The sequence below is a fragment of the Empidonax traillii genome, unplaced genomic scaffold (assembly GCF_003031625.1).
Source record: "Empidonax traillii isolate 1590-97213 ecotype Southwest subspecies unplaced genomic scaffold, ASM303162v1 scaffold27:size3997909, whole genome shotgun sequence".
Classification (NCBI taxonomy): Eukaryota; Metazoa; Chordata; class Aves; order Passeriformes; family Tyrannidae; genus Empidonax; species Empidonax traillii.
This window is the reverse complement of record NW_020955220.1, coordinates 3,376,990-3,399,016: the sequence shown is the minus strand read 5'-3', so window position 1 is coordinate 3,399,016 and position 22,027 is coordinate 3,376,990. Positions and strand designations below refer to the sequence as shown.

At 35.0% G+C, this 22,027-nt stretch overlaps 1 protein-coding gene across 9 annotated transcripts in view; it reads right to left on the bottom strand.

Moving 5' to 3' along the window:
* The window catches only part of EXOC6 (exocyst complex component 6), an 89,007-nt gene that overhangs the window by 27,170 nt on the left and 39,810 nt on the right, over positions 1-22,027 (bottom strand). For 2 of the 9 annotated variants that reach the window (XM_027909217.1, XM_027909244.1), the window contains exons 15-21: positions 20,173-20,202; positions 18,648-18,757; positions 17,539-17,650; positions 17,310-17,444; positions 13,727-13,906; positions 10,615-10,644; positions 4,835-4,976 (exon numbers count right to left, since the gene is read on the bottom strand). In XM_027909217.1, coding sequence (XP_027765018.1) covers positions 4,835-4,976; positions 10,615-10,644; positions 13,727-13,906; positions 17,310-17,444; positions 17,539-17,650; positions 18,648-18,757; positions 20,173-20,202 — 739 coding nt within the window. Of the gene's footprint in view, positions 1-4,834; positions 4,977-10,614; positions 10,700-13,726; positions 13,907-17,309; positions 17,445-17,538; positions 17,651-18,647; positions 18,758-20,172; positions 20,203-22,027 lie in introns of those variants that run through there. The other 7 variants (XM_027909224.1, XM_027909271.1, XM_027909252.1 and 4 more) reach the window with 5 other exon arrangements.

Below are 22,027 nucleotides of genomic sequence, written 5' to 3'. Positions count from 1 at the left end.
TCCTTTTCCAGATAGTAATGAAACATTGTCATATACACATATTTTAGAATATTCACCCCCTACTATCATTCCACGTTTAAAGAGGATTTGGAAGGGTAGGGGGCTGGTTAGTTAGTTGTTTTAGTGAGCATAAAAGCATTAAAGAGTTTTATAATAAAGGAGAATAAAACACAAAGATCGCCACTAAACTGTTACTTTTAGGGAGAAACAATTGGCTGCTTGGCAGTTTGAATCTGAAACTTAAATGTGCGAAAGATAAGCTGAAAATACACATTACACGAATCTGGTATTCACAAGATTTTTGTTAATATCTTCTCTCCCTCCACTTTGCTGATACTGTGTAGACCTTTCCTGTATATACAGAACAAGATCTTTGGCACAATGTGTGCCCTCAATATGTAGAATCTCAACATACTTCCTATAACAGGCAGTTTAGGAATATAAAGAAGGTAGGATCTAATGAAAAAAATATGTAATAACAAAAAAACAGGCTGTGAGGTAACACATACACTATAATGTTAAATGCAAATATTGTAAAGATTACTTCAGTCCATTTTCTTTTGAAGATGTTGCTTTGATCTTTTAATTACATTTTGTATATAGGATATATGTGATTTTTATATGTGTGTGTGTGTGTGTTAATGGAGATCTTAAGAAAAAGGTTGTGTCTGCTAAATGGAAGACCTCTTTCCCTGTAAACTGTACTGAATTTCCACAAAAATCTAGATATATTGCCAGGTCTCTTCATTTAGTCTCTTCTTTAGCCCGTCTACTAGTCTGGGAACTCTGTACCTAATTCCTGACAAACAGCTTTGCCACTCAATGGCAGAAATTAAAAACTAGAATCCAGACTTTGAATCAAAAGCTAAATTAGGACAGTTTTACTTCAGTCTCATAGCACTGATTCACAGGCAGGGCAGCAAAGGTACAAATGTATTTTTAAAGGAAGAGCGGAGAATCAGGTGACAATCTCAGCAGCCAGCAGCCACTTTGCAGCCCTGTTGGATGCTCCAGCTGTTCAAACACGCCTGGAGGGGAGCCTTGTTGAGGGAGCTGCCAGCTGGCCAGGCAGCAGCCCCCAGCCCTGGCCCCAGCCCCAGGAAGATCGGCTGCTTCCCCTCACTCCGTGCTGCCATATGTGACCCGCAGATGAAGGATGGTCTCAAGTGAGTTAAGCTAACCTGGCTTCCCAGGGGGGAGAGGTGGCAGGTAAAGTGAGTGGCCTCCAGAGGAGAATATAGTGCATTTTCATGGAAAAACAAGATTTGGGTTCCCCAGCTTCTGGCATGCCCACTTGGAGATTACCTTTGTGTACACTCAACAGAGAGCACTTTGGTCAAGTAATCACTTTCTCTTAGAAACTGCAGCTCTCCACACATTGAGTGAAAAAGGAGGGACTGTCAGGAAGCCTTATGTAGGGCTGATTAGGAAGATACACAGTATCCTCCTTTGCACTAATTCTCCACTAACCCATGCTCATTTATAGGCAGGACCCAAAACCTTTTCATCCTTGCACAGATTCACATTTGGGTGCAGATAGATGCCCACTCAAACATATTTCATTCTGTCAATTAATCCTGCCTTACTATTTATCAATGTTAAAATGCATAAATTATAAAAATTTCATTTAACTCTTCCAAAAATTAGAATTTCTGACAAGTTCTAATTCCTTAATAAAAAGCTGATGTAAGGTATGTAGATCTGGATGGTGTCTCTAAAAAGCTATTCTTTTATTATGCACACCTTTCTTCTTGTAAGGTGAGATACAGCAACCCACATTTGACTTTCATCTTCAAGAAATAGCAAATAGTCTCCCCTTCCCAACCCATTTTCCTCCTGAAAATGGGGAACTGAAATGCTATGTTCAAGCAAAAGACTATTCTTTGGATATTATTCAGTGGAACCTGTATGTTCTGCTTTCTGAACTGTTGCAAGAATCCTAATCAACCTACTGGAAGATAATCACTGAGAAAGAATGGTGTAAAATACAGAGGTAAAACACTGCTCTAGGCTATAAAATATGCAGAGAGAGTGAAGAAATACTTCAAGCAGAACAGCACAAACTAAAATCAAACTGAAAGCTTTTGGAATGTTTGCAAGGAAACACAAAAAAAATGTCAGAAGAAGAGCAAGAAGATGATCGCTCTTTTTTTTTAAAAACAAATCATGAAAGAAGACCAGTTGATGCTATTAGTATTGTTAAGCAAAAATATCAGATGCTTCCAGATTTTCTGCTCTACATTTTAAAGTTAGGTACTATAGGTACTATCCTGCATAGCAATTTAGTGCAGGATAATGAAATCTCAGTTCACCACCAGATCACTTCCTTCCCTTCTACCTTCCTTTCTTGGAAGTCCACTTATTATCCTACCTATTCACTGTGAAGACTAAGAATTTCAGCACTTACTCACTTTAACAGATTGCTGCTCATTAACAGATCGTTGGGTTGTTGGTTGGACTGTCGATTGTTTTTTAAGGGAAAAGAAAAAAAACCTGGTAAGTAATCACATTTTTCTGCTTTTATTTAGATCTCTCCAGTTCATATAAGAAAGAATAAAATTAAAATGTTAAAGATCAGAAAAAATATCTAGAATATTGCCAAGAATTTTTAAAAATGTATCTTCAGATATTCATAACTTTCTACATCTCACCTAACTTCTCAGTTCAAAATGCATGAGTATACTCCACTGTGTCTAGAAGTAAGATGTCAAACCCTTGTATACAATACAGTAGAAAACTACCCAACAGTTGTGAACTACTTGCACACTCTAAATACTAATTGAAATGTCACTGTCATATCCATTAATCCCAAAGCATCAAAGAATAAAGCTGGGGGAGGGTGATGAACAAGAACATAAATCACAGGCATCACAGTGAGGCCTGGAATGTGCTTGTGATGGACCTTATGAATGAAACCACATCAGCAAAGCATTTTGAGCAAAATCTTGTGTCAATCCTTTATTCCACAGATTGCAAAATGGCATCTGTTGCAACATACTATCCTGACAATAATTACATAATTACATTTCAACTATTCAAAGGCTCTCTGTGCAAACCCAGGGTTTTTCTCTAACATGCTTAAAAAGCTTTGCACAAAGGAAGAAATAAAGTGGTTTCTATTTGCATTTGTACAGCCTATGCTATAAGTTGCACAGTGGTGGAAAGAATCCATTTCAGTCTTCAGGTTACTAGCTTTCTGAAAATTTCTTATTTTGGCCCAAGCTTTGTCATGTCCTGTCAATGCCATATGCTCCCAGAGTGAAATAGTGAACTGGTTAATCTATGCAGAGTACTGAAGCACTGCGTTGTTCACAGTTGATATTTTAAATATTAGAAACTGAATAATATGGTAACGGGTAAGTTTTCTTCACTGTTACACTATTTGTTCAGAAGGCAGATGACTGTTCAGTGGATGCCCCAATTCAGCTTGTCTAGATGAATGATTATGATGTCAGTACTATGAATACTATGTAATTTCTGTTTTTACAAATAGGATCTTTTTTACATCTAGGAAAGTCCACAAATGAACAAACACATACTCCTATACACCTCCCTGACAAGAACACTATTAAATTTGCAACATCAAGCGTACTAAAAGTGAAAGAAGTCAAAACATGATATATTTGGCAAACTTGTACAATCACGAGACAAATTTTAATGTCACAGTCACAAATACTTTTTCAATCTGGCCCAGATAATCCCGTCAGTTCATTCCATGCACTGAAAGGCCTTAAGGCTGGATAGTGAAGGACTGTCAGAAAGATGCCTGCTCTACCTGTTACAGAGTTTAGCTGGAATGTAACAAAGGCAGCAGAAGGAAAGACAAGCATATGGTTAAAATGTCAAAAATGCTCCTTAACTCTGTCCCTGGATTCCCACAAGAATCCTTTGTGATGTTAATCAAAAGGCTTGAAATCAAATTTCCAGTCTCCCATAGGTGGCTTCTTAAGTGAGTAGTCATCCATTTTTTTTTCACATATCCAAACTAAAAACCTCAGGATATGACTTACAGAACTGCCCCATTATGCAGCTGTCACCAAAATCACTGAGACCCATGCCTCAAATACATAATAGAAAAGATACTTTGGAAAAAAACAGAGCAGAAGAATCTGAAAATATGCATTGATAAAAATCACTAGTAAGTCTTTCCACTGTATCTCAGTCATCAACTATAAAACAAACTATATTCACAGAAGTAACTTCCTTTATATAGACTAAGAGCTCACCCTCAAGTATGAGCTCTATGCAAAACATGAGGTAATTTATCCTGCCTTCCGTGCTGGATTGAACTTGAACCAGTTTATAAAATAACTCTGATGCCATATTTTAAATTGTGAGAATAAAACAATACCTGATGTATACTAAATGAGTACTATTATTCTGCATGGTAAGGCAGTAGCAGCTCTACGAGTAAGGAGACCCTGTGTAACAGTATATTTAAAATCTGTACCATAACAGGTGAACTCAAGAATGAAAATTAAAATTACACAGATATTTGACCTTTTCTTTTTTCTTAACCATTTCAACATAATATTTATGTTGTAGTTTTGGGCAATTCTGTACTAAACTATTGTCTTTACTGGATACAGTGCTTATGATCCTATTAGGAGTAACAACAACGTATGTTTCATTCATATACTTGAGTTTTTAAAAAAGTTTCATAAAAAAATTCCCAGAAACGTTAACATCCTTATAAACATTTTTACAAGAAGACATACTGTAATATTCATCTTTTCATAACAGACAAAGTTTTAGTAGATTATGGGAAAAGATCATTTACATTAAGTAACTTTTCTCAGTGTTAAGACAGATGCAGGTTGGAATATATACTTACATTCACACTGTATCACATCTAAATTAAACTGCTGAATTGCTCCCATGCTTATTTGTTTTAATTCACTGTCCAGTAGCATCTGCATTAGGGACATTGAAAGATGCTGGCAGGCTGACATGCAAGCTGTCTGGGCCACTTTTCCCTAGTAGAAAAAGCAATAGGTTTTAAGATAGAAACAAATGATATGTCACTAAAGAACTACTTATCTGATTTGATTTTAATATATACTCAAAGTCTTAATGATACAGGACATAGATTAGGAGAGAGATCACACTTCCTGTTATTTCTCTGACCTGTTAGCTTTGTTTCTATCAGATCAAATGGAGAGCTAGATTAAATACATGTCAAAGTAATTATTCATCTTTTTTCCATAAATCCAACAGTTTTCATGAATACAAGCACTTTTCCAAAACATTAACAGTATAAGTTGCAAAAGCATATGAACATATGAATAGCTTTGTGGATTTATTCAAATATTTTTAACCAAAACAGAATGAAAGCAAGAATGTAATGAAAGTCAACATGCTGCATATTTTTAACAATAGTAAATAAGAACCTCCCAAACTTAATATATACAAAAATGATTGCTATGAGTTGGGGCATTTCTCATAACAGCTTGTGCTAATTATTGTTACTTTAATTGCTTGAATTCCATCCCAAAGCTTGTAGCTAAACTATTTAAAATATTTATATTTAAAATATAAACTATTGAAAAAATTCATCATCTTTTCAGTGCTTAATAAATCAATGCTGTCAATGATCAGCTACTTACAAAATGAAATGTAGCCCTCTGCTGTACAAAATAGAAATAATTTCCCAATCACAGTCTAGCTAGTAACATTACTCTTTGTCATCTACATGTAATTGTGACAAATTTTCCAACAAGAGACCAAAAAACAAAACACAAAGTCAGACATTAACTTAATAATCAATTATTAAAAATTTAGTACAGAAAAAATGAAAGATAACAAAATTCTACCTTAAAGTTAAGAAAACCACTTAAGACCAGATACTGAACCAGATGGAACTGTTCTATTCATAGCACTGCCATCTTTTAAAGCAGAGTGATCTTGGCTTTCAAATGCAACTACATGAATTTCTGTACTTTAATACTGATGTCTGTGTTACAATGTATATTGAAACAAAGGCAGCAACACACTTGCACAAAATAAATCACAATTATGTAATACAGCTACTGGAGCACAGACTACTATTGCTTTACTTCTATCCATCAGTGAAGTGATGACACTCGTTTCTCTAAACCAATGGCCCCCCAGCTGTTTTCTGCAAAGTCAGGTTAAGCAATTCACTGTTGACTCCCAGAAACACATATAAGCAATGAAAGATTATAATAGACAGCAGTTCACTGCCCCAAAAAGTTTGGAAAGTTCTGCACCAGGAACTGAAGAGCCAGATCTTATCCTTAATAACACAACGAACTCACATAATTGACTTCTCACGTACAGAAAATTTTCATAACGGAAAGCAAATTTCGCCCCAAATATTTTGTACTTTAAAAATCTATTATTTGTTAAAAGGTAATTAAAATGTAGAGAACACAATGGAAAGCCTTCAACAATCGTCACGTTCACACTGCAACATTAAATGGCTGTTGCTAATACCTCTTTAGCATTAGGACACCTTGAACTGTTAGGAGCTTTATATCTAAAATGAGATGTCAGTTTCTTAATTGAAAATCTCAGAAAAGCAAATAACATTTTTGAGCAAAATAGATGAACTGACAACAAGGAATGTAAGAAACAATGCAAGAACAGCATGCTTAAAAGTCTCCCAAACCCAGCGGTAATTACACCGGGAGACATGCAGCTCTATTCCCCAAGCAGAACAATATCAATATGAATTGGGGGGGGAAGGAAAAAAAAAGGGGGGGAAAAAGGAAGGAAAAAAGGAGGTGAGAAGGGGAATCAATGGGCCACAGTTCATGTAATTACAGTGTAGTAGATTTGAAATACTTAATGGAAATGTCATTTTGATTTAATGGAACAACTAGTGCATCTCTGTTTAATGTACTGCTCCATCAAATCAGCTCCATGTCCTATTTATGCTGCCACTATAATGTAATAAAAGTTCAACCAGATTAATAGGTTGTCAGGGAAAATTTTAACATTCAGTTAATTTCATATGCAAACAATGTGTACTCTTCTGTTATTTTCAATAAAAGCCAGAATTTTATATTTCTAACAAGCACATGTAGTTAATTGTTACAATCTGGCAAATATCAATAGTACTGGAGCACAAGATAATGGTTACAATACAGAAATGACATGGTTAAAGCCACTTGGACTTTAAATAAGTACCAATACATGTACATTTAATGTTTATTTTAACATTTCATAAAATGGAAACATCCTAACATATAAACTATTTCCAACTATGTAACTTGAACTACAGGCTTATTGTTCAAATGACATTAAAAAATAATAGAAGTTTACTATACACAGTTAATACTCACTAAAATCACTCAATATTCACAAATTTAGAGAAAAAATGAAGCCACACGTATCTCTCGAAATACTGAATTTTAACTGAAATAAATGTGAACTATACTGTTATCCTCTTCAAAATTCAGTGCTTCTCAATTCAAAATACATTGGATGTACGATAAAGAATGAAATTAAAATTTGTGCTTGAAAAATGAGATCTAGTTAAAAATCCGTCTCCAAATTTCCACCACCTACCAATTAACCAATTCCTCACCATTTTTTCATACAGCATTTTGAAGAGGAAACGTAAGGATTCACAGACATAGCAATAACATTTATTTTCCACAATTAAATCTCAGTTAGTTTTAAAACATTATTGATGTTTTTATTTGTCAGTTTGCTGTTTGGGTTTTTTTTAATTACTATTATTATTTTTTAAAGGGAGCAGGGGTGGCCGTGGTTATCTAGCAATTAAATACCTATATTCAATAGCATGCAGAGATTCAGCAGGCTTCTCACATTCGCCCCAGTTGCCTCCCATTTGGAGACACTACTATTGTCTCTGCTGTGCCTATGCTAATTGCTGCTGTCTACAAAATCTATTCTTCCACTCAACCAATGTAAAGTTCAGGAAACAAGGACCCTATTCTATAAGCAAAAACACCTGCTAACAGTGTTAAAGGAAACTGTTTTTTTCACCCAGCCTTCACATTTTGCTGAAATACAAGTTTGTAAAAAGAGAAAACCCTTAGACAAACTTCTTATATTTCAAAGGAGCTTGTAAAGAGAATTTGCTGACATATTAAATCCTTTTTTATAGGACCCAAAAGCTTTTCTCCTAAGAACAATTGTAGCAAAGAGACATTTGGCTCCTAGGAATTCCCAAAGGGTCAGCCATATGCATCCTTCCACGGCACCTTCGCGGTGCTGCTTTCTAAAACCCATGCTAGCTGTCTCAAAAGCAGCTTTCATCATTCACTATGGTGTCAGTCAGTATGATTTATGGACTGCATTTCAACAAAGTCAAAGCATATAGAATGAGAAATATGACTACAATCTGCTAATTTGTTTTGTATTGAGCCACTTAGGAGTCAAAGACCTGATGTCAGGCTGAGACCAGCAACACAATTAACCAGCCAGTGACAGATTCATCCATCCTCCCTGCCAGGCTGTGCCAATCAAAGACAGCATGAAGCAGCATTTGGAGAAATCAGTAAGAAAACTCATTCTCTAAGTAGCTTGTGAAGGCTGTTGATTGACAGTTTTTGAATATGGCTGCAGAAAACCACCACCCCTCCACCCTCACTGCAAGCTGTGAAATTAGACTTTTGCTGCCAATCACAGAAACAATAAAATAACACAAACTGCCATCCTCAGCATAAAAAGAAAATAACAAAACTTATCTGTTAAATCTAAGACGTTAAGCTGAAGAATTAATTTAACAATATGAAATGAAAACATCATTCTTTCTGAAAATGCAAAGAAATTAAACAAACAGATTTTATCAGTTGGGGCTAAATCTAATTTTTTAACTATTGATAAAATATAAACACATTAAAATCACTAGTGGAATTTTTAAGAATCAATTTTACCTACAGCCTCTGCCACAAATGCTATGGAAACAATGAAAAATACCTAATTGAAAGTAATTTGTAACTGTTGCTTTTCAATGGGCACTCTCTTTCTAAGAGTTGTCCACTAACTTTGTATTTGCATTATATTTGTATTGACAAGGAACATACCTAGAATAAAATTTCAGCTAATTCTAAACTTAGATTAAAACCACTTATATACAGGCCCATTATAATTTCAAATTAACTGATCTGAAAATAGAAGGTAACATTTTTCCTCAACTGTTCAAAATTAAACTAAAAAAAAGGCAAGTCCTTAATAAAAGATTTGATCATGTAATTTACTTCAGGAGATGAATGACTGTATAATGAAATCTTAATTTCCTTTTTGATTCAGAGCATCTAACGGCACTATAAACTGCAACATGAACTTAAAACAGGATGTAAATATAATCTAAAAAGACTCAATTCTTATGAATTTAGAAAACAGAAACATTAAAAACTGCACGACTGTCAAATTATAACTTTCCAAAAGCCACACAGCTTCTGTGCTCTGCTTTGCTGAAATTCTGCTAGTCCTTGGTCATGGCATAACCAGCAGACTGAGATCTATGCAATATTAACAGGAACTATTTCTACACCAAATATTCAATATTCAGAGTGCTCATGACACCTATTACCCTGACAGTTCAACAGTTCAACATGACACTGTATTCAAATTATACAAATGTTCACAGGAATGAACCCCCAACATCATCTAGTCCAACCTTCTACTTAGAGCAGGAATATTGCCAACACTGGTTCAGATCCATTGTCGTTTTTCCTCGCTAAGCCTTCAAAATCACCAAGGATGGGAATTCACAGTGTCTCTGTGTAAACTCCTCCAATACCACACTACTCTCTTCATGCAAACTTTTGCTATAATATTGAAGCTTCACCTCCTGAGCTTCTACCTGTGACCATAGCCATGTGTGAATTTGTCAGTCCTACCAAGAAGAGTTTGGCTCCATCAGTTTTGGTTTTGTGCTTCAAGAGGTTGTAGGTTGCCACTAGATCTCTCTGCAGTCTTCTCTTTAACAGGCTAAATACTTGACCTCCATGACTTGTAACTCTTGTGCTCTAGGATCCTAACAACTTGGGACCCCATGTTAGACCCATTCTCCAGATTTTGATAATTTAGTAATATTAATTCATCACTTTCATTATCATGGCAATGCTTATGCCAAATTAAAATAAACTCCTTTTATGAAAAAAAAAAAAGACCTGAAAATAATCAGGGTATGGAAAAATTCTTAAATGCAATGCGGCATCTTCTTTAAAAAAGCAAATAAAGAACACCAGCACACACATTCCTTTGACTCCAGGCAAAGATGGCAGAGAAACAATGGAACTTTTGCTGATTCTTTATTCAGCTCTATCACTCTACCCTTATTCTGTATGTATGTCTCATTGCTGTATTTTGATACCTGACCCTTCTTTCAAAAGGTCTAATAGTCTCCTCTAAATTACCTCATTTGGGATGCAAGACACATCCCATCAACCTTCTGCAAGGTTTTCAGGACTCCTGCTGTCTATCCCAGTGTATGAAAGCCCAATGTTAGTCATTAACTTGATCCCTGCATGCAACCACACAAGGTACACAGCAAGTCATCAGCAAAACAGAAAGGGTCTTTTTATTAAATGATTAAAAATTGAAGCAATAAGCCTGCAGGCAGTTCATAGTTTTTCTGTTCACATGCTTTTTCTTCATCTTGCATCTACTTACCGACATAGCTGCATGGTCATTGTTGTTATTCTGAGAAGGAAACCAGTAAGGCAATCAAAACAAAAAAATTAAGATGTACTGTCAACTTCAAAAAAAAAAAAAAAAAAGAATAAAAAATTGGTAGCAATAAAAGCTAAGAAAAAGCTTACAAAAAGAACAATTATAGCTACAGAATTCCTTAAATTATTTTTTTTAAACCTGTGAATTTACACAGTATTTTGCTGAGGCATAACAAAGAGATTATAGTTTAAACACTACTAATCTGGCATTAATATTTTTTTTCTGTAACAAGGAACATGCCAAAATATCAAAGTAGCAAACTTAAAATGACAAAAGTGTCTGTTGAAATGCCTTTCCAGAAAGTTTTCATTACAAGAAACGACATATTCCAAAACTCTTACATTAAAAAATATATGCCACGTTTACCATCTTGGCTGACAGAGGCTATCTGTATGCCATCAACATACTTTGTTCAAGCAAGTCTTAGAATGGTCCAGGATAGTAAGAATCTAAATGTAACATAAATCTAATGGCAATACAACTCTAGGGTGGAATAAAGCTATTTTCTTTTCCAACATTGCCTCTTAATTACAGTAAACAAACACAGAGGAGAAAACCGAGATGAAAAACTTAAGAAAAGGCGGGGAGGTGGGGGGGAAGCTTTGGAGACACAAGACATTGCCCGTGATTCAACAGAGATACCAGACTCCAACTAAGTTGTGTCACTTTGTGTGCAGGTTCAGTAGAGTTGAGATCATGGCCTACCTCATTTAAAGCTCTAACTTTCAAATAAAAGTAATACAAATTGCATAAAACAGATACACAACATAAGATGTCTAATTGAAAAGTTATGTCTACAGTGGCACAGAAATACTTCAGCACAGCCCCACATGGACGCACAGGAGAAGACACATCCCTGTGCATTTACACAGCTTACACACACAGCTAAAATAAAACAAGATTCTACTCACAGGAGCCCAATGACCACAACAAAAAAAATTGTTAAAGAACATATTTTAACAGTACCACAAGAAGAGCAGAGATTGAAATAATACCAAAGAGAAAGCCAATGACCCTTGAGTGTGACTACAGAGAACTAGTGTGGCCAACCAGCATCCCCAGCCCTGGCACAATGCCCTCTAATACCATCAGCTATGCTAAGGTAGAAGAGAAGAGATTCCTCTACTTGTCCCACTCTTTTCCTTACAAGAATTATGGCCAGTGGCCAGGACTTCTGTTCTTTGATTTCTAATTACTTAAAAGGTTCTGACAAACTATTTTGAGCAGAGGAATGTTTCTGCCAGCCATACAAAAATTATTATGGAAATAACACCGTGACATTAATGGAATAATCCATTGACGAAAATTAATTCCAAAATTATTCCAAATCTTAATTATGGCATATGAGAATCTATCTTAGTTTAGCACTCCAAAGCACACGCTATTTTAATGAGCTATGGAACCTAGTTCTGGGCTAATCTTTGAAAATGTTTTTATTATAAATTTTCTCTTAATGAAAGTAACTTACCAGTACAAACCTAAACAGAATTACCATAATGAAACTCTGTACACATTTTCATATAAACTCCACAGCTCACACATAACACTCATAGGACTGTATGTTTCTAGAATTGGCCAAGGCAGGATAGGAAAGGAGATGCAGGATATGTAAAAAATTATAAGAAACCTGTTGCCAGAGCAGATAAGTTGTCCATCTAGTTCTACATCCTGCCTGGTACCTGACCAGGGTTTGAATTTAGTGAATAGCCTCTTCACAGGAACTAGCTTTCTCCAAAGGCTGACATGTGCCCCCAGGCACATATTTCTGCTTTTTCCACACTTTTCAAGTCTTAATGCCACAGCTGCTTCTTTCCATTCCTCTGAACATGTTACTTCATTTTGTCTGTGGCTCATTTCTGAACAGCTATATGGCAACATACACTCATGGCAGGAGCCTGCACATCCTGCTCTACAAATTTCACATCCCTTAACTACTGTATGCATATAACCACTGAGGAGCAGTGCCTTTTGTTCACACTGCTCCGTGTTCCAATGAATTTATCTATCTAAGAAACTTACTCTGTATCAAAAAACCCTCCGCTGCTTTGGCACAGAAGCACACACCTCACACAACACAGTCAGTATCACATGACACCTTTTGGGTGGGTTATGTCTTTGAGTCAGTTAAAAGAACTGGAGATTGAAGAATCACAGCCTCTTCAAATAAAATCTGGAAGACCAGATAAGCCCACTATGCCAGCAACTTCAAAACCTCACTGTGCACATAAAGAAATTATTATTCAGACTATTTCTAGTTTGAAGCCTCAAAACATTCTATGCCTTGAGGACTTATTCTTTACAAGCATTGCATGTGGGCAAAGCACTCAGACATCAGTGTGACTGTAGCAATCAAGGACAAGGTGATGAAAAGCAGATGTAGCTTGAATGACTTACTGAAGTCACTCTCAACGTATAAAGCTATAAACTATTATGATGATAAACCAAACTGGAAGCAGTCTTTTTTATCTTAAAGCAAGGGGAAATCAGACAACAGAATGTAACAATTCATGCATAAGACAAGTTAACAGTACCCTTTTTGCTGTGACAAAATAACACAGGATATATTTGAATATGAACAAGGATTTATTTCAATAAAGCTCAGTTAACTAGAATCAAATTTCTTATGATCAAACCTATTTACCTAAAAACCGTGGAGAATACAAGACCTCCATAATTTGATGCATAAATGCATGATTTGCACCAGTTCTGCATTGTTTGAATCAATGCACACATACACAAAACCAAGATAACTAAAAAGTCCATCTGATGCTCTAGAAAACTGCATGAGTTCCTATATTATTCACAAATTAGTTGTTGGTAACAATATTACTGAAGTATTTGAAAGTATTTTTAAAGTATTCCCATGGGTAAACATCACCAATATACTGAAACACATATGACAATATTCTATTCCTATGCTGAAAAAAGCTTAAAAATACATCTTGCCAGCATATGCACAATTCAAAAACCACATCTATCCTCAAAACATTCATGTATTAAAATAAAATGATGTTCAAATAGTTTGAAATTAAACTTAATTTTGAACACTTACAGGTAAATGAGTAAAAACTTGAAATGTGCTTCTTAAAAAGTTAATTAGGTCCATTAAGTATCCACTGGCTCTTCCATCTGATTCAGACATTGTCCAATCATAATCAGCAATCTGAATAAATTCATCTATTTTTTGGTTAAGTTTTGTATATATTTCTCCTTCTGCAGCATGTCTTGCATCCTGAAAAAAAATCGTGTGCAATTGTCAGAATTCTAAAATATTATTAAATGCAGATAAAACTATATCCATCAACAAAACTCAAGTCTTGTGTTTTTCTTAGATTAAAAAATATTTTATTTAAATCAGTATTTTAACTTCTGTCTTACAGTAAGTCGGGGGTTGTGGTTTTTAAAATACTCACATAATGCATACTATGAGTGTTTATAACACAACATGCCTACAAAAGAATCTAAATTCTCAGACAAATGAAGTTAATTAGAATTTGGAGAAAAAGCAATTTCTTTACTGTGTTCACAACAACCACCTCCTATTCAGCCTTACAAACCCTGACACAAAGTTTATTCGCCTTCTTTTATAAAGAAAATAACAAAAGCACCTAATAATTTTATCTTTTAAGGACAGAGGCCCAGCAATCGTTATTTTTATGTAATAATGCCTTAAAGCTGCAGGTGTGAAGAATACTCATAATTTTTCATACTCCTTTAAATAACCTGATCATCATACGCCATGATTCAGAGAACTCCCTTACTTCCTCCTACCCCTACTTTTTGTTCTGCCACATGCTGGATTCTACTCTTTGGAACAGTGAAGTCCTGCATTTACTGTGAACTGAGTTCACGCTGCTAACTGCGTGCCTCATTTGTGTAGGGGACACCCTCAGAGATGCAATGAGATCTACGTGCAGATGCTTGGGATGGTTTGTGTTGCTGGAAAGGTGTGCTTTTGCCAGCCTGGAGTTTAAAGTTTCTCCATGTCTTTCTAATTTGGGCACAGCATGAAACTTTCTTCACTGATACGGAGAAATAATTCAAGTAAGACATTTGATTTAAAGCAAACAGATCGGTTGCTTGAGATTTGTAGGGAGTTAAAATAGGCTGGATATACTGAGGCAACCAAAAAGTGAATGAAACTCCAATCATTACTTTCCTCTAGGAAAAAGCGGTCCCAAAACCATGGCACTTCAGAAAAGCATAAATATGAAAGGCAAAAAGAAAAATAAAAGCATTTACATTTATCTGAGCTTATAGGTGTTCTCACATTGAATGTGCCAAATTTAGTCTTCAGTCAGGCCCCAGGCTATGAGGCACTTCAGGAGTAAGCAAGAAAGCATGTGGCCCTGCCATGAATAAATACAAAAGTATGATTCCCTAAAAATAGCACTTTTACTGCCAAAACAACTAGTAAAAACCTCCACTGAACAGCTCTCCCAATCCAACACACAAGAATCTGGCAACCTGTTAACATGTCAAAGGAATATGCTGACACTGACAATTTTGTAGATGGTCATGACTAAGAGAACTCCAATTAAAGTTAAATCCATATTTAAAGTTTCTAATTAACAATGAGACCTCAGTTTCAACAATCTATAACAATGGGGCTTGCAAATACATCTGCTTCAGTTTAGCCAAATTCCTTCAATTTTTTGTTTGTTTGGGTTTGGGGTTTTTTGTTTAAAAACTAAGTCATTCATGGAGTGATTGTATAACCTTTAACAGTTAAGCTGATTTCCTGGTGATAGGAAGACTAGTCTTTCTGTTTGTAAAAAAATACAGTGTAGATGCACTTAAAAGTTCATCTCAAGGAATGCAAATGTGACCAATGCTGCTAATAAAAGGAGATTTTTGACCACTCACAAAGAATGGAGGTGACACAATTAGCCACCGGGAGATGAATTTAATAACAGTAGAACATACCAAACTCTCTGAGAGCCCAGGTGAGAAACTGTGAGCAGTTTTTCATTAAAATAGAGAGGGGGGGAAAAAAGAGGGATTAACAAGAAAAGAATTCTCTACTTTAATTGGAGAACATTGTGCTAACAAGTTCTCCAGCAAAGTAGACAGGAGAGAAAGCATAAAAAATAAAAGATCTTGGTTGCCAGCATTCATCCCATATTCTTCCAAAGTGCATAGATACTAAGCACAGATCCAGAATTCCGTTACTCCCTCCAATATGTGTTGGATTTCTGTGGCCAGGTTTTGGTAGTGGCGGGGCCTACAGGGGTGGTTTCTGTGAGCAGCTGCCATAGCTTCCCCCATGTCCAGCAGAGCCAATGCTGGTTGACTCCATGTCCAGCCACTGGCCAAGGCTGAGCCCATCAGGAATGACCGTAACGTCTCTGTGATAACATGTTTAAAAGGGAAAAAAAAAAAAGGTATTGGGCAGTTTGTGAAGAACTGCTGCCTGTAGGATGGACTCACGCTGGAAAAGTTTGTGAAGGACAGTTTCGTATGGGAGGGACCCCACAGGAAGCAGGGGAAGGACTCCTCTCCTTGAGCAGAGGCAGAAACAACAACTGACCATAACCCCCATTCCCCATCTCCCTGCATTGCTGAGGGGTGTGGAGGTAGAATTTAGAAGGAGGGAAGGATGGAGGGAGGTGTTTTTAAGATTTATTTTACTACTCATTCTCCTGCTCTGATTCTGTTAGTAATAAATGTAATCAATATCCCCACTCTGAGTCTGTTTTGCCAATGACAATGATCAGTAAGTGATCTCTCCCAGTCCTTAACTCATAAAGCTTTTGTTATGCAATATAAGCATATTTGCAATAACATGCAATATACAACTATATGCAATAACAACTGGGACAACATCTACTAATGAGATGAGGAGCCATATATAGAAAAAAAAACTACATAATGTTTGATTTTAGAATTATTTTGTCCTCAGGTTACAAATGTTGACATGCTCAGTGACGAAATGGCAATTGTCTATGCTGAATATACATCACTACAGATTTAATTTTTTGAGATTTAAGTTTTAACACTTCCATCCTTTCTGAAAAGTGTCACAAAAAATACAGCTCAAGCAGATAAGCAGTTGCCATATATGAGAAACAGTGAAGTTTTCAGTTAACATTTAACAGCTCTTATTGTGTCTATACAGGACATGTAAATAAAATGTAAATTGTAAAATTATCATAGAATAACTTGCGCTTTGTAGCACATTCTTAATACTTCTTTTATATTAGTAATTACACCATTTGAAATATACCGCAAAATATTTCTACTATGGAATAAAAGCAAATAAAAGAGATACAGTAAGATAGCTGTTTGCTTGATTCCATTCAGGAAAAGGGAGATTCTACACAAACTGGGGCTTAATCTATTAAAAGCTTCTGGTGAAGTTAAGCTTAGATTTTCATTTTGTAACTTAAAAAAAATTCATTTGAAAGACAGTATTGAGGCTTCTCATGTACTGACATATTCTAGGTCATACCAATAATATAAAAACAGTGTTTATCTGCTCAGTGTCAGAACTGAATGCTTAAGAATTCAGTTTTAAGACAAAAATGAGAATGCACACTTTGCCCTCACACTCTTTTGTTTTAAAATGCTTAATTTATAGTTACTTTGACATAACTTTTCAGATACAGTCATATAATGGATGACATGTACCATACCTTAAATGTAGAAAGTCCATAAAGTCTTGCAGTGTGAACAGTCAGTTGTGAAATATTTGTAATGTTAGATATAAAATCCTCAAGGTATTTACAGGCTTGTTCCAAGTGCGTTGTGTTTATGATGATTTGAACAAGCTACAGGAGACAAAAATATTCTGGTAAAATTCCTTTTTGTATCATTTGATTTTGTAAATGGTAAGAGTCTTAGAATACGTGTTTTAAAACTTACCTCTGTTAAACCTATATGAGGCTTTTTAATTAGATTCTGTAAACAACTACTTAGGGTTCTTGTAAGCAGCAAATTTGTAGATTTTCTGAGCATATCATCTATTTCTGTTGAGCTGGAAAAAAAAGGTTTATTTTTACAACTATGCTGTGCATGGCAATACTTAATAATTTTAATTTTTTTTCCTACAAAGGGAACTTTTCATGTTAAGAATTCCCTATGTGCATTTAAATTCTGGTTGCTCCAGATTTTCTGTGATCTAACAGACAGAACACCTCTTTTACTTACCAAATATCCATTAACTGAATTTCAACACTGAAGCAAAATCTGTTATTTTTAGATTTTGGACACGTTTATTGAAACAGCAGTTCGTAAAGAGTAATTTGTGGGGTTTAATGAGTTACTAAGGAGGTCAACATGTGCTCATTAGTACGTGTAAATTATAAACAGTATCAATTAAGAATGTGTGAAAGGGAGTAATTTACATCTTTAACAGCGCAGAAGTGGGTGACAGGCCACAATACCTTCCAGATTTCAGATCTATGAATTCTATTTTACATAATTAAAACTAAGCTTTTGAAAGCCAGAAGAGGAAAGGAAATGGGTCAATTGTGATGTTTTCCATCAGAAGAAGGTGGGATAGAAGAGGGAAAGAGATGCAGACACCACATTTTGTTTCAGGAAAAGTCATTGCTAAGGAAACTCAAGTCATGGAGAAGGGAAAGACTCGCAAGGGATCAGGGACGCTAAACAGTTGTTCTGAAATGGTCAGTATCAAAGTATACTTTTCAATCTTTACATGCTTTGTTAAATAAATACATTCTCTAGATTATTCAAACCAGTCAATACTGTTTAAAAAAACCCGGCAGTGCTTTAGACTTCTTACCATACCAAGCTACTTTCACCCACACACATATTGTAAGGTATATATACACATAAAATATATACTATAGCATTGGGAATCATAGAATATATATAAAGAATTATATATGCAAATCATGAAACAAGCACAGCAAGCAAGTACACAAGAACATGTATTTTCATTTCAGTATATATGTTTGGGTCAGGTTACAGGTTACCTCACAGTCACGCTGCTGATACTTCGAGCTCACCTGCGGTGAAGTGACTCCGAAAACTTAAGGCTTGCATAAATAAATTCCTTGACCTGGATATAAATCTGAGGCACTGACTGAGACATTGGAAGCTTCTTTGGAAAGGATTGCTGTGAAAATAAAAGATCACACTACCTTACACTTGAAACCGATTCCAAGAAGAGCTTGGTAATAAACACAGCAATTAGAAAGCCACTTAAACTATCAACATTTTAATCTACTTTAACATTTTGTGGTTCTCAGCAAATACAAACAGTGGTGTGCATTGAGCTGACTTCTACATTTGTTTAAATGGCTTATAAGCAAAACAGATCTTTATCACTTCTTTAAATTACAGTGAAGTTTGGAGACTTTATTTAATTTAAGATTCCTCTGTAGAAAACAGTTTACAAAAATACATTAAAAAATAGGTCTCAAACTGTTTTTAATCTGAATGAACAAGATAGAAATCAATGGGATAGGAGGTTCAAAAACGAAAATATTTTTCTTCCAAATAAAGCAGAGCAAACCAAGTTTGAAAAGTTCAATAGTTTTGGCATTTTCCAAGTATCTTGGGAATGCGTAGACATTTTTTTTTGGATGGTTCACAAAACCAAAGCAGTATTTTCAGGAACCTGGATTAACATGTAGGAAATACTAGTAGTCGGTAATAACAAAATCATGCTTCTTACTTCAATTCTAAAGCAGATATCGTATTTGGGAGAACAAAAATAAATATATTCAATTAAATCTACACATACCAAATAGGTATTTCTGCATTGAAATTTGTGAAATCTGCAAAAAAAAATTACTTTTCTGTTTACTCTATTTACTTACTCTGATTAGTACATGAGAAAAATAATCAACAACTGGTATCACCCCTGAAGAATTCAATTTCTCTTAAAAAAAATCAATCAACAATAGCTCAACTTCTTTATTTAAAAAAAAACCAAGGTAAAACAGATTACCTTGACATTCTCCTAACCATACTCTTATTTAAGATGTAAGCCAGGCTTTTGTGCCAACAAACAACAATAGCAAGCATTTTTTTACAATAAAGTTTACTTTAAATATGTGTTCATCTGATTTAAGAAATTAATTTTTACAAACAAAAGAAGTGCTATTACACACAACTATTTCAGCTCATTACAATATTCTCTCAGCAGGACTTGAGTTTCCATCTTCCTCTATTCAGAGATCTAAGAGAAGCAATTCTTTATCCTCTACAGTATCTGGCTAATACAGGAGGACACAACACTTTCTGTTTGATCACTAGAGCAAGGGAAAAAACCCAACAGCTACAATTGTTCCACTTCTGGATACAGAAAAAGGAATAAAATTAGATGATATAATCAAACCATGATAGTTTGCTACAATCAATCTAAACAATAGAGTACAGACAAGACTATTTTGTTCAGTCAGACTGCATTTATGTTAAATAAATGTTAAATATCTATGCTATCTATTTATGCTATGTTAAACATCTAGTAGATTGTGGCCATAATTTTGCCTAATGTTCTGCAAGCAACTCTGATGATAAACTTACCTGTAAAATGTGAGGGTGCTTCATCCTAACCTACAGCTAAAAATGAGACACAAGCTCACATTTGTCTCTTTTTACAATAAAGTGAGAGAAACAGACATTTTCAAAGGTGAAATTCCTCTTAATCTGTAAAAGGCATCAGAGATGTTTCAAATGGACTTAGCCCTCTGGGGTGTCTATTTCTATCAACTACATAGGCTCCTTCAGGGACTAGCCTGAACATACATCTTTTTTTTTTATTATTTTCAAATCAAAATGTAGATTAAATTAACCCACACAACAGAACTTCCCAGTGTCTTAAAGACTGAAGTAACAACAGAGAAGTATTAAGTGGATGCAATTATAAACAGTAACCAAGAGCAGTGATGTTGGAGCATTTATAAACTTTCCCCTCCATGTGGATCCCCGGCTACCTAATAACACACACGGTAACACTGTAGTCTTTCTTTCAACAAAGATACTTAACGATTCTTTCTCCTCTCTTCTACTGTTTAGTTAACAAAATTTTTACCAACTCAATTATTACAGAGACTTCTGCCCCTTTGCTACATTTGACTGACATAAACTAAACCGCTTCAAAAATTGCTGGGACACACAAAAAACCCTATTGGTCTTATTTCTAATTACCTGCAGGTTTCAAAGCTCTTTTCAGAGATACATTAAAAAAATGCTTTTCCTCCTTTAAAGATGAATTAACAGTGACAGAGAGAGCTGAGAACAGAATCCAACCAGATTCCCAGCTTTGCTCTCAAGCTCATCAGCCCAAAAACTAAGAATCAGTGAGATTCTGCTCATAAAATATCCACGAAAACCGCTGCTCATTGTGAAATAGAAATGACCCTCTGTATCATAAACCAGACTGAAAATTGTTGAGTACAGAAAATATATTTCCCTTTTGGTTAACAAAAAAAGCCAAAGCTTTGTATTAATCATACATATCAGATAAAATTATTTAGTACAAATTAAAAATTTCTTTGATTATTACCAAAATAAGTAATTCTGTTTATCTTATTTTAGTATTATAATGTCTAAGTAAATGAATTTGATGGAAGAAAGCATCCAGGAAGCCCTCTGGAGTCTCATTCAAAAATCAGCATAAAAACCTACTTTAATTTTTCATCTTCACTGCAACACTGTATTAATGACAGGCAGCTGTTATACTTGCCTGGCAAATCCCTGCTGAACTTCAAACTTAGAACAGTTTTTTACTTTAGCAGGTATCTGTAGCAATGGACTGTGTATAAAACTGCTTCCCCTTACAACAGTTACGCCCATCATCATGTTGTTCTTAGATTTAGTTCCTCTCTACAGACTCCATCATGAGCCTCTTATTTCTTCATTGGTATTACCAAAACCATACTTGAATAGGAGAACATATTAATCACCTTTCTGTGAAAGGAGTTTGTAGTGAAAGAATGGCTGAGGCTACAAAAGGACATCCTAATGGAATGATAGTACTGTAGAATTATTTATGGTCCCTTCATGTTTATTTTGCCCCACACACAAATAATTAAATTTAAAAGTGAAAGACAAAATTTGCTGTTTCTACATGTATTTTTGCAACACTACAGCATATACTGAGTTACTTAACCAATGAGTTGCAACAAAATTTAACTAATTAAAGACATTGTATTATCATCACATAAAGACTTTATCAATTAAACTGTATTATTAATTTGTTTACAAAAGAATGGGTTTCATTATTCACTCAAACATCAGAGCAAATTACTAAAGCTTTCATTTTCATATTTATTTACGACTAGATAATTATGACAAAGAAGGTGATTTAGCCTCTTAATCTACCTAGCTTTTCAGAGTTTAATTGCTTTTTAATTATAAAAATCATTACTGTCTCAAG